This window comes from Phacochoerus africanus, chromosome 5 (assembly GCF_016906955.1).
Source record: "Phacochoerus africanus isolate WHEZ1 chromosome 5, ROS_Pafr_v1, whole genome shotgun sequence".
NCBI lineage: Eukaryota > Metazoa > Chordata > Mammalia > Artiodactyla > Suidae > Phacochoerus > Phacochoerus africanus.
The window spans coordinates 43,039,911-43,052,515 of NC_062548.1; the positions used below are offsets into that span (position 1 = coordinate 43,039,911).

At 50.9% G+C, this 12,605-nt stretch overlaps 1 protein-coding gene across 1 annotated transcript in view; it reads left to right on the plus strand.

Annotated features, from left to right (window-relative positions):
- Positions 1-12,134: 12,134 nt before the first annotated feature.
- SRL (sarcalumenin) overlaps positions 12,135-12,605 on the plus strand; it is a 37,386-nt gene continuing 36,915 nt past the window's right edge. The window contains exon 1 of the mRNA XM_047780669.1: positions 12,135-12,211. Coding sequence (XP_047636625.1) covers positions 12,151-12,211 — 61 coding nt within the window. The 5' untranslated portion in view covers positions 12,135-12,150. The remainder of the gene's footprint in view (positions 12,212-12,605) is intronic.

The following is a 12,605-nucleotide window of genomic DNA, read 5'->3' on the forward strand; positions in this document are numbered from 1 at the left end:
GCTTCTGTGTCTCCTGGGTGTGTGCCGTCCTGCGGAGCTGGCGAGGGCTTCCTGGAGTGGAGTAGGGGCGCGAGGAGCATGACTCCCCTCACTTGTCCGTGGCGTTATGATGAGAAACCGGGGTCCTCGGATTCCCTGCGATTACTCTGGGTATTCTGCAAAGATGGGAGATGGTGTTGGCGGTGGGAGGCAAGGAGAGAATGAACAAGCCAGCGGCAGGTTCCTTCTGCTAGAGAAAGTGTTGCAGGACTTAGGTACAGAGAAAGGAGACACCCGAGGGCTTTTGCCAAGAAGCAGCGTTTAGTTTATTCATGCGGGCACTGGCTCAGCGGATTAATATCCAAAGGCTGAACCCCTAACGCCGTGGGGCGTCGCCTTATATACTCCTCCCCCCGTTAGGTTTCCCAGTACATCTAAGCCCCTTTGTCTCCCTTATACGGTAACATACATTCTGTAATTTCTGAGTTATAGCTACGCCAGCGCCCATGGATACAGGTTATGTTAGATGGTTATAGAACTGCGCATGCCTGCTCACAGATGCTGGTGTTGCAAGTTGGCTTCCCTTTGTTCTGGGAGGGCCCTTGCCCCTCCCCCCTGCAGAAGGACATAGGATATTCACAGGTCCTGACTGATCCCTAGGCTTTGCCGCTTCCTTGGCTTGTGGAACCTCTCTGAACCTCAGTACCCTCTTCTATAGAAGGAAAGGGAGTATTCCCTTATGGTGTGGTGTTTAAGAGCTCAGGTCTTCCAGTTGGTCTCCTGGGAGTCAGTTCCACCTTGGGCAAACCACTTGGTCTTTGAGACTCAGTTTTGTCTTGTGAAAGCTGGGACTCGTAATGACCCAAGGGCATTGCATCTTAACCCTCCATGACCAGATACTGCTTTATAATGTGTCCCTCTTGACCTGCTTGTCCTCGGGTACATGGGCCGGAACCTACAAACCCCTGAAGTTTTCAGTAGCATTTGCTACATGGCTGTTGTACAGTCATCACTTCTAACTAGTTAGTTCCAAAACATTTTTATCACTCCAAAATGAACCCCTTACCCATTAATCAGTTTGTCCCTGTTCCTGTTCCTCTGAGCCCCTGACAACCACTAATCTTTTTTTTTTTTTTGTATATAAAGAAATGACAGTGTGATTTACCTTTGGCAAAAGTTCATGCTTTTTAGTTTTTGGTTATGGGAGGTTTTTGTTTTTGTTTTTTGCCTTTTTGCCTTTTCTAGGGCCAATCCCGAGGCATATGGAGGTTCCCAGGCTAGGGGTCAAATCGGAGCTGTAGCCGCCGGCCTACATCAGAGCCATGGCAACAGGGGATCCGAGCCGCGTCTGCGACTCACACCACAGCTCAGGGCAATGCCGGATCCTTAACCCACTGAGTAAGGGCGGGGACCGAACCTGCAACCTCATGGTTCCTAGTCGGATTTGTTAACCGCTGAGCCACGACGGGAACTCCTTTTTTTTTTTTTGTCAGAGTTTTGACAAATGTATATAGTTGTGTAACCATCACCACAGTCAAGATATAAATTAGTTTCTTTGTCCCCGTGTTCTATGTTCCTTTGTGGTCCACCCAGCCCTTGGCCCTATGGTTCTTATGGTTTTGCCTTTTCTAAAATGTTGTATAAGTATATTCATTTACAATATATGACATACATATTTAGCATTTTTTTTCATATTTAGCTTTTTGAGTCTGGCTTTTTTTTTGGCTGCCTCTGGGGCATGTGAATCAAACCCGGACACAGCAGCCGACCACAACACATCAGTGACAATGCTGGGTCCTCCACTGAGCCACCAGGGAACTGAATCTGGCTTCTTCCACTTATCTTTATTACTGTAATTTTCTTTGGGGTTGTATCTAAATTTACGTAAATTAAATGTGTTTAAGAGGAAGCGCTTATCTAATATCTGAGTGGGAGATTTGAGCGACCCATCTTGGCCAGATTCAAGGTGCGTCCCACAGGTTCCACGCAGCTAAGAGGGTCAATAGAGGGCGCTGTGGGACCAGGAGGTCTAGCCCAGCAACGACAGAGGCTCCGCCCCCTTCCGGTGTCCGCGGGACTGCTCAGTTCCTATAGGCCAGAGGCGGGGGCTCGGGGGCGGGGCCAGGGGAATACCCTCCCCCTCCCCCCGACCTGTGGTGGCGCGCCCTCCGACGGTGGGCTGTCTTACTAGCAGGAGGCGGAAGTCAGGGGCGCGGCCGCGGCCCCGCCCCTTCCCGGACTTGTCCCGCCCCGCCCCTCGGTGCGCATGCTCCTTGGTATCTCAGGCCATCTCGCGCGCACCCGACAGCACACGCTCCTTTGGCCTTGCCCCGGCCCCGCCCCGCGCGCTCCCACGCACGCTCCGCACGTAAACGCCGCCAACGTGCGGCTTCCGCGTGTCGCCCGCACGGAGGCGCCCGCCGACTTTCCCTTGCGTCCGCTGGGCCCTGGGACGTGCTCTGCGGTCCCGGGTGGGGGCGCTCGCGCTACCCGGCGGAAGTCCGGCGCGTAGCACACGTGACTTACGATGGCCTGGAGGCGGTGGTCAAAAAGGGAGCAGTGCCATTAATTTTAATAACGCTTGTACTGGTAATCCCCAGTGTCTGGAACGTTGACATTTCGGCACAGGTGATGAAGAAAACGCGCAGGAAATATAGCGTTCTTGTCTTCCTGACGAGTCTGGGAGCTCTGTGTGCCTTTTGCTCTGACCTCACCTTGGTGGGGACGGCCGCGGGTCCGGCCTCAGCAGCCCCGCGTGTTGGCGCGGATCAAGGCTTTGCGGGCGCGTGGGCGCAAGGCCTGGGGTTCGGAAAGGGCACGATGGAGAGTGCGGACAGTGGCCTGGGAGGAGGCATTGGAGAAGACGTCGGAACCCGGATCGCAGAGGGCTGCCAAGTCACACTGGGAAGCTTGGGCTTTCTTTTTTGGTGACGGGAGGCAGGGGGTCTAGGAGAGATGGTCAATGCGAAGTTCAAAAAAACTTTTTTTTTTTTTTTAATCTTTTTAGGGCCTCACAGGCGGCACATGGGAGTTCCCAGGCTAACCAGGTTACCCAGGTTAGGGGCCCAATCCGGGCTGCAGCTGCCAGCCTACGCCTCAGCCACAGCAACGATGCGTCTGTGACCCACACCACAGCTCAAGGCAACCCCGCATCCTTAACCCACTGAGCAAGCCTAGGGAATCGAACCGCATCCTCTTGGATCCTCATCGGGTTCATTACTGCTGAACCACCACAGGAAATCCTGAAAACCAAGTATTTATGGAAGTCCAGGATAAACATATGCTCAGAAGAGGGCTCATCGCTGAAGGCTTTAGCTCCTTGAATTGTCACAAACTGAATAGACACCCAGCAGCCACCGCACCAGGCCCTCAAGTGATTTATTTTTAAAACTTGTTTTTTTCTAATTTTGGAAGTAGTTGTAGAAATGTACAGGAAGGCCCCACCCTTCACCCAGCCTGACCCAGGGCTAACAGCCAACAGATAAAGAAGGTGGGAACCAGGTAGTTGCTGTCGCTGCCGGCTTACTCAAAATTTACCAGTTTCACATGCGCTCACCTGCGTATGTGTGTGTACAGTTGCTCTGTACCGTTTTGCCACAGTGATGTGTTTTTTTTTTTTTTTTTGTCTTTTTTGGCCGCACTCGGGAGTATGGAAGTTCCCAAGCCAAGGATGGGACTTATAGCTGCCACAGTGACTTGAGCCTTGGAAGTGACCATGCCAGATCCTTAACCTGCTGAGCTACCAGGGAGCTCCGCAACAGTGATGTTTGAGAGCTGGAGTTGAGAAGCATCCTCACCAGTACTTGGTATTGTCAGGTTATTTTATTTTTCAAATTTTTTTTTTCCAACCAGTCGGGTAGGTGTAGGATGGAATCTCACCACGGTTTTAGTTTCCATCACTGTAGATTAGTTTTGTTTATTTTAGGTGTTCATTCAAATCATACTATATGTATGATCTTTTTGTCTGGCTTCTTTTTGTCTTTTAGGGCCGCACCCGTGGCACATGAAGGGTCCCAGGCTTGGTGTCCCATCAGAGCAGCAGCCACCAACCTACACCACAGCCACAGCAACTCAGGATCCAAAGCCGCATCTGCGACCTACACCACAGCTCAGGCAACTCCGGATCCTTAACCCACTGAGCGAAGCTATGAACCTGAGTCCTCAGGGATGCTAGTCAGGCTCTCGAACCGCTGAGCCATGATGGGAACTCCACGTGTGGCTTGTCTTAATATAATTCTTAGAGATTCATGTATGGTTTTGTGTATATCAGCCATCGATTCATTTTTATAGCTAAGAACATTGCATTATATGAATATACCACAGTTTGTTTAGCCAGTTACCTAACAATGGACATTTGGGTTATTTTAGTAGATACTGTGCCCCAAATAGATGGTGCCAGGCTATTGATTCTGTCACCAGTGTGTGCTGTGGCGGAGTGGCCATGGAGGGACGTTCTAAGCACGTGCCGCTGACCCTCTTTGGGGGTGGGTTCTTCTGGGAGGGGCTAGGTGTTCTTGGTTCCCAGTGGCCTCCTGCTCCCTATTTTAAGGTCTATTTTAGGGATTAAACCTCCCGGGAAACGTAAGTCCGCTCTGATCTCTGGGATCATCACACTGTGTCCTCTCTGCGAAGATCCTTAGAAGAAATTCTTGTCGCGTCTCAGTAGAAGACACAATTTCATTTCTTGTGAACAGTTGGTTTGTTCTTATTTTAAGTACCCTGAATTGGCACGTGATCAAGTTACACACATGTGAGGCCTTAGGAATGTAGTGCAGTGGTGTGCTTTTGTGTCAGCCTGGCCTGTGGCTCCATTTCGTGTGCCTGCCTTTGTGTGGTTTGCCTCTCCTGTGGCTTCCAGTTCTTGTTTTCTGCATGCGCTTGATGACTATTCGGGAGCCATCTTTATGCTTTTCCGGCACAGGGTGGGTCATGAGCAATCAGTGCTGCTTGTGCCTCAATTTGGGGGCGTCCCTGGCAGCAGAGCAGTCGCCCGGCTCTGTGACCCGTTCGAAGGGCTGTCTAGCAGAAAGGGGGACCTTCCTGTGACCTTGGCCTCCTTGGCGGTTGGTGAACTGGCCTCAGCCCAGTAGGTAAAGCACATGCAAATCCTCCAGCCACCTCTTGGAGCTGGCTGGCCATGCCGTCCTTCGCCTCAGAGTTTGCTGTCTCTGGCTCTCCCCATCCCACCCGAGCCCACGCCTCCATCCATTCTTTATCCAGCTGCCTCTCTGCACTTTGCTGGATGCTGCTGTCCTTGGCACGTTTGTCTCCCCCCCTCTCTCTGGAGTTCTGCTTGCCCTCCCTCGCCCTGCGAGTCCTGAGCAGGGGCTGGGGTTAGTGCCATCCCCTGCCTCGGTCCCTTCTCTCCTCTCGCCCTGCTGAGTTGCAGGTTCTTGCATTGATTGACACGAGCGCGTGGTGCCCAAGAGGAGGGGGTAGGACTCGGGGCTGTGGGGCATGAAGGGCCCTGAATCTGGCAGCTGTAGGAAGGAATGAGCTCCCCAAACGGTCTCTCCCCCCACCACACCCCTGGTGTTGAAAAGGAGCTGGGGTGACAGCTGCTGAGTTGCCTGAATTAGGGGGCCTAGGTCACAGGTTTCCCTGGGTGCGGCCTGTCTCCGTGGCAGCCTCAGGATCAAGTTAAAGAGGAAACAGCGGTGCAGTGATTCGAGAAGGCTGTGGGAGCCGCACACATTCCAGATTCAGTTCTGTCTCACATGGCCTCCTGGCCTGTGGGGAGACAAAGAGGATGCTCTGAAAATCTGAAAGAGAACTGATGAAAATCAGTTCCCTTGCCAGAACGAGGATTGCCTGGGGTGGATGGGCGCTGGGGGTTAGCGGGGGGCTGCTTGTTTGCGATCACGGGGCGAGGCAGTCTCCATACTCAGGGGAACCTCGAGGTGTGTGTCCCTGGCTTTTTGTGGGAAGATGGAGTGGCCAGTGGGGCGGAGATCTGGAATCCTGTGGCTGGTTCTGGGCCTTATGTGGCGTTCACACAGCAGTTAGTGTTCACTGGTAGTGAGTTCCCTGTCACTGGAGGTGTTCAAACAGATCCCTGTCAGCTAATGTGGGAGGGATTCCTGCATGGGTGGGGATTTAGGTCCTTGTAAGGAAGACGGCTTCTAATTGCTGAGATAAAGGGAAGGTCCTCTCTGCAAGGGCCGCTTGCTGCGCTGTGTTAGTGTCGAGTACAGAGCAGATCCAGACGCAGGGGCCTGCGTTGTCAGGGTTTTGGCCTTCCCAGCCCCTCAAGGAACTGTGTTTTTTTTTTTTTTAAGGGCTGCACTCATGGCACATGGAGGTTCCCAGGCTGGGGGTCGAATCGGAGCTGTAGTCACTGGCCTACGCCACAGCCATGCCAGATTCGAGCCGTGTCTATGACCTACACCACAGCTCACGGCAATGCTGGATCCTTAATCCACTGAGCGAGGCCAGGGATTGAACCCGCAACCTCATGGTTCCTAGTTGGATTCGTTTCCGCTGAGCCACGTCGGGAACTCCTCGAGGAACTGTTTGATGCAGGGATTGATCTAGCAGGTCATTTGCCAAAGAGGCCCCAGACTGTGGGAGGGCAAGGACCCTTACGCTCTGCTGATGTCTATCACGTGTGTTAGTGTTATGCCTAAAAAGCAATGTATACACTTTGGGGTTATTTTGGCTGCATCTGAGGCATGCAGTTCCCGGACTAGGGCTAGAACCTGTGCCACCGCAGTGACCCAAATAGTGACAGCATCGGATTCTTAACCCACTGTGCCACCAGGGAACTCCAAGGTATATTTTCTTTTCTTTTCTTTTTTTTTTTGTCTTTTTGCCATTTCTTGGGCCACTCCCGTAGCACATGGAGTTTCCCAGGCTAGGGGTCTAATCGGAGCTGTAGCCGCCAGCCTACGCCAGAGCCACAGCAACGCAGGATCGAGCAGTGACTGCAACCTACACCACAGCTCACAGCAACGCTGGATCGTTAACCCACTGAGCAAGGCCAGGGATCGAACCAGCGACCTCATGGTTCCTAGACGGATTCGTTAACCACTGCGCCACAACGGGAACGACCCTCCTTTTTTTTTGTATTTTCTTTTCTTTTTTTGTACACACCTTAATTAAAAATATTTTGGAGTTCCTGTCGTGGCGCGGTGGTTAACGACTCCGACTAGGAACCATGAGGTTGCGGGTTCGATCCCTGCCCTTGCTCAGTGACTTAAGGATCCGGTGTTGCCGTGAGCTGTGGTGTAGATCGCAGACGTGGCTCGGATCCCGAGTTGCTGTGGCTGTGGTGTAGGCCGGTGGCTACAGCTCCGATTAGACCCCTAGCCTGGGAACCTCCATATGCCGTGGGAGCAGCCCTAGAAAAGGCAAAAAGACAAAAATAAATAAATAAATAAAACTATTTTGTTGCTTCAAAATGCTAGCCTCTGAGCCTTTGGTGAGTCATAAGCTTTTTGCAATAGTCTGAGTGGAGGAGAGGGGATGGCAGTGCCCTGGGGGATGGGGGGTGAGACCAGCGTGGAGATTTCCCAGGGCTCAGTGAGGCCTGTGGGAATGTAGGACCTGAGGGTTTATCTTCAATTGAGTCCACCTTCCTTTTTAATCTCTCTTATTTTCCAAACGGAGTGGTTTTTTTTTTAATTCTTCGATTTTTTGAAAGTTGTGATAAAAGTATGCACTTAATGTAAAATGACCATTTTCACTGTACTGTTCAGTAGCATTAAGTATACTCAGGACGTTGTGTGACCGTTACTACCATCATTTTTTAAAAATTACTCAATGAATTTTGTTACGTTTATGGTTGTGCAACAATCATCACAACCAAATTTTAGAGCATGTCATCCCAAACCCTCAGAGCGTCCCCCCACCCCCCACCTGTCTCCTTTGGAAACCATAAGTTTTTCGAAGTCTGTGAGTCAGTATCTATTCTGTGAAGAAGTTCATTCTGTCCTTTTTTTCGATTCCATGTGTCAGTGAGAGCATTTGATGTCGGTGTCTCATTGTCTGACTGACTTCCTTCAGCATGATAATTTCTAGGTCCATCCATGTTGCTGCAAATGCTGTTGTTTCTTTCCTTTTAATGGCTGAGTAATATTCCATTGTGTTTATGTACCACCTCTTCTTGATCCACTCCTCTGTCGATGGGCATTTAGGTTGTTTCCATGTCTTGGCTGTTGCAAATAGTGCTGCAGTGAACATTGGAGTATATGTGTCTTTGCGAGTCATGGTTTTCTCTGGATAGATGCCCAGGAGTGAGATTGCTGGATCAAATGGTAGTTCTATTTTTAGTTTTCTGAGGCATCTCCATACTGCTTTCCACAGTGGTTGCACCAATTTATGTTCCCACCAACAATGTAATAGGGTTCTTTTTTCTCCACACCCTCTCCAGCACTTATTGTTTGTAGAATTTTTGATGATGGCCATTCTGGCTGGTGTAAGGTGGTACCTCACCATGCTGTTTTTTTTTTTTTTTTTGTCTTTTTGCCTTTTCTGGAGCCACTCCTGCGGCATATGGAGCTTCCCAGGCTAGGGGTCTAATCGGAGCTACAGCTGCCGGCCTACACCACAGCCACAGCAACGTGGGATCTGAGCCAGGTCTGCAACCTACACCACAGCTCACGGCAATGCCAGATTCTTAACCCACTGAGCAAGGCCAGGGATTGAACCCGCAACCTCATGGTTCCTAGTCAGATTCGTTAACCACTGAGCTATGATGGAATTCCCCTCATTGTGGTTTTGATTTGCATTTCTCTAATCATGAGTGATGTTGAACATCTTGTCATGTGTTTCTTGGCCATCTGTATGTCTTCTTTGGAGAAACGTCTGTTTAGATCTTCTGCCCATTTTTTGATGGGGTTGTTTGTTGTTTTGGTATGGAGCTGCAGAAGGTGTTTATAAATTTTGGAGATTAATCCTTTGTCAGTCACTTCATTTGCAAAGATTTTCTCTCCTCGGGGGTTTTCTTTTCATTTTGTTTAGGGTTTCCTTTGCTGTGCAGAAAGTTTTAAGTTTAGTTAAGTCCCATTTGTTTATTTTTGTTTTTATTGTTGTTACTCTAGGAGATGAATCTGAGAAGATGTTGCTGTTGTTTATGTCAGAGAGTGTTTGGCCTGTGTTTTCCTATAAGGGTTTTATAGTATCTGGTTTTCTATCTAGGTCTTTAATCCATTTTGAGATTATTTTTGTGTATGGTGTTAGGGAGTGTTCTAATTTCATTCTTTTCCATGTGGCTGTCCAGTTTTCCCAGCACCACTTATTGAACAGGCTGTCTTTTCCCCATTGTATATTCTTGCCTCCTTCATCATAGATTAGTTGATTGTAGGTGTGTGGGTTTAATTCTGGGCTTTCTATCCTATTCCACTGATCTATATTTCTTTGTGCCAGTAACATATGGTTTTGATGACTGTTGCTTTGTAGTATAGTCTGAAGTCAGGGACCCTGATTCCTCCAGCTCCATTTTTCTTTTTCAGGATGTCTTTGGCTATTCTGGGTCTTCTGTGCTTCCAGACAAACTTTTTTTTTTTGTCCTTTTTTTGTCTTTTTTTGCTATTTCTTTGGGCCGCTCCCGTGGCATATGGAGGTTCCCAGGCTAGGGGTCGAATCAGAGCTATAGCCACTGGCCTACGCCAGAGCCACAGCAACGCGGGATCCGAGCCGCGTCTGCAACCTACACCACAGCTCACGGCAACGCCGGATCGTTAACCCACTGAGCAGGGGCAGGGACCGAACCCGAAACCTCCTGGTTCGTAGTCGGATTCGTTAACCACTGCGCCACGATGGGAACTCCCAGACAAACTTTAAAATATTTTGTTCAAGTTCTGTGAAAAATGTCCTTGGTAATTTGATAGGGATTGCATTGAATCTGTAGATTGCCTTGGGTAGTGTAGTCATTTTGATAATATTGATTCTTCCAATTCAAGAGCTTGGTATGTCTTTCCATCTGTTTGTGTCATCTTTGATTTCTTTCATCAGCATCTTATAGTTTTCAGAGTACAGGTCTTTTGTCTCTTTAGGTAGGTTTATTCCTGAGTATTTTATTCTTTTTTTTTTGTCTTTTTGCCTTTTCTAGGGCCACTTCCCATGGCATATGGAGGTTCCCAGGCTAGGGGTTGAATCGGAGCTGTAGCCGCCAGCCTACGCCAGAGCCACAGCAACGTGGGATCCGAGCCGTGTCTGGTGACCTACACCACAGCTCATGGCAACGCCAGATCCTTAACCCACTGTGCAAGGCCAGGGATCGAACCCGCAACCTCATGGTTCCTAGTCAGATTCGTTAACCACTGTGCCACAGCAACTCTCCTGAGTATTTTATTTTTTTTGCTGCAAAGGTAAACGGCACTGCTTCCCTAATTTCTCTTTTTGATCTTCCATTGTTAGTATATAGAAATGCAGTTGATTTCAGTGTATAATTTTGTATCCTGCAACTTTGCCAAATTCATTGATGAGCTATAACAGTTTTCTGGTAGAGTCTTTAGGATTCTTGAGGTGTAGTATCATGTCATCTTCAAATAGTGAGAGTTTTACTTCTTCCTTTCCGGTTTGGATTCCTTTTATTTCTTTACCTTCTCTGATTGCTGTGGCTAGGACTTCTAAAACTATGTTGAAGAGTAGTGGCAGAGCGGACATCCTGGTCTTGTTCCTATTCTCAGCGAGAATTCTTTCAGCTTTTCACCATGGAGAATGATGTTCGCTCTGGGTTTGTCATATATGGCCAAAATTACCCACAGAGCAACATCCAGACTGATGTTTGAGCAGATGGCTGGGCACCATGACCTCATCAAGGTGACACAGTTAACCTTCACGCCCTCTCTTGTGTGAGGCTCACCTCCAGTGTGGCTGGTGTGCCCTGGCTCACGTACCGGGCCTGTGTCACGTGCTTTCTTTGGCTTGTTTGATGTCATCCTCATAACAGTTGTATGTCGTAGGTCCTCTTTTGAGCTTGAGTTTAGAGAGATGAGCTCTTCGTTCGAGAGAGGTTAAGTAGCTAGCCTAAGCTTGTGCAGGGAACAACTGGTTTGAAGCCACATAAAAAAAAAAAAAACCCACATGGTATGATTCCATTTTTATCGAAATCTAGGAAATGCCGACTAATGTGTAGTGACAGCAGCTGTTTGGTTGCCACGGCAGGTGTAGGTGTAGGTGGGAAGGGACAAGAGGAACGCTGGGGAGTGAGGCATTTGTCTTGATTGTGGTTGTGTAGATCTGCACGTCAACATGTATCGAGTCGGTCACCTTTTTTTTTTTCTTTTGGCCACGTCTGTGAAAGTCCCAGGCCAGGGATCCAACCTGCGCCACAGCAGGGACCTGAGCTGCAGCAGTGAGGACCCTGGATCCTTAACCCACTCCTGGAGTTGTACGCTTTGAATGGGCTGTTTGCTGGATGTCGACTGCCCGTCATTAAACTGTTTTCAAGGTAAAGCACACGGAAGACGCCTCTCTACCTTTTGCCCTGCCCTCCGAGGCCGACCGCCACCCTCCAGGGACACCCTCTCCAGCCGGATCAGCCAGGGCTCGCTTGGCCGCCCCGCCTGGAGAGCTGGCTTTTGGGGGCGTCACGTGCCCTCCAGAAAATCGCATCAAAGAGCCCCTTGCAGAGGCACCGTGGGAAGGAGCTCGTCCTGCGCTCGCTGGCTTACCTCGCCCCGTCGCATGTCCCTCCTTGCTCCCGTTTCCCCTCTCCGAGGCCCGGGAAGGTGATGCTCCTTGCCATCGACCTCAGAGGTCAGGCGGGGCGGGCTCTACCCTCCTGACCTCCTGACCCTCGGGGAGGGGCTAGCACGGTGCCGGTGGCTGGCAGGTGGGCCCTTGGTTCACAGAACTGAGGTGTGTGAAGGTCGCCGATGGCCCAGTCTTCGGATCAAGTTACTGCAGATCCTGGGAAGACTCAGTTCCTGACTCTGAGACCTGGGCCAAAGGACGCCCCGCTTTTTCTCCGCTGCTCCGCGCCCTGTGACCCCTGTCACATGACCTTGGGGCTGCTGGGGGAGAGAATCCTGCCGGGGGGCCCTGCCTTCGGGGGTGGCAGCTGGCGCTGCCCTGGCAGGGCGAGCCTGCCGGGGTCTGCACTGCTTCGCCATCCCACGTCCGCCCAATTGCCCTAGTGACTGTGTGACCCTTCTCCACCCCCCCGCGCTGCCACCCGCCCTATAAATAGAGGCGAGGAGCAGCTGGGCTCTCTTGGCAGTCACCATGAGGGCGCTGGTCCTGCTCTGCTGCTTCGTGGCCTCGCTCCTGCTCCCAGGACAAGCAGGTACGACCCTCACCCCGTCAGCTGGGCCAGACGGTGACCCCCGCATGCCCTGAGGTTTTAGGTTTACCGTGGGGCGGGGGGCGGGGGGCAGTGGGTTGGGCGTGAGCTGGAGGGTGACCCTCCGTGACTCCTGGGGTGGACAGCAGACCTTCGCTCCCAGCTGGTCTCACCCAGGAAGCCCTGGGTGCAGAGGGGCCTGAGAGCCGTCGGGGGCTCGTGGGGAGGCCAGACGGGTTGAAGCCAGTGAGCCAAGAGGTGCAGCCAGGGGTGGGAGAAGGGCTGGCTACTGGATGTTGGGGAAGAGGACACTGAAAGTCAAGATTGGAGCCTCCTGGCTGGACAGATGACCCCAATCTCAGAGGTGGAGTGGCCCCCGGAGGCTGTTGAGATGACC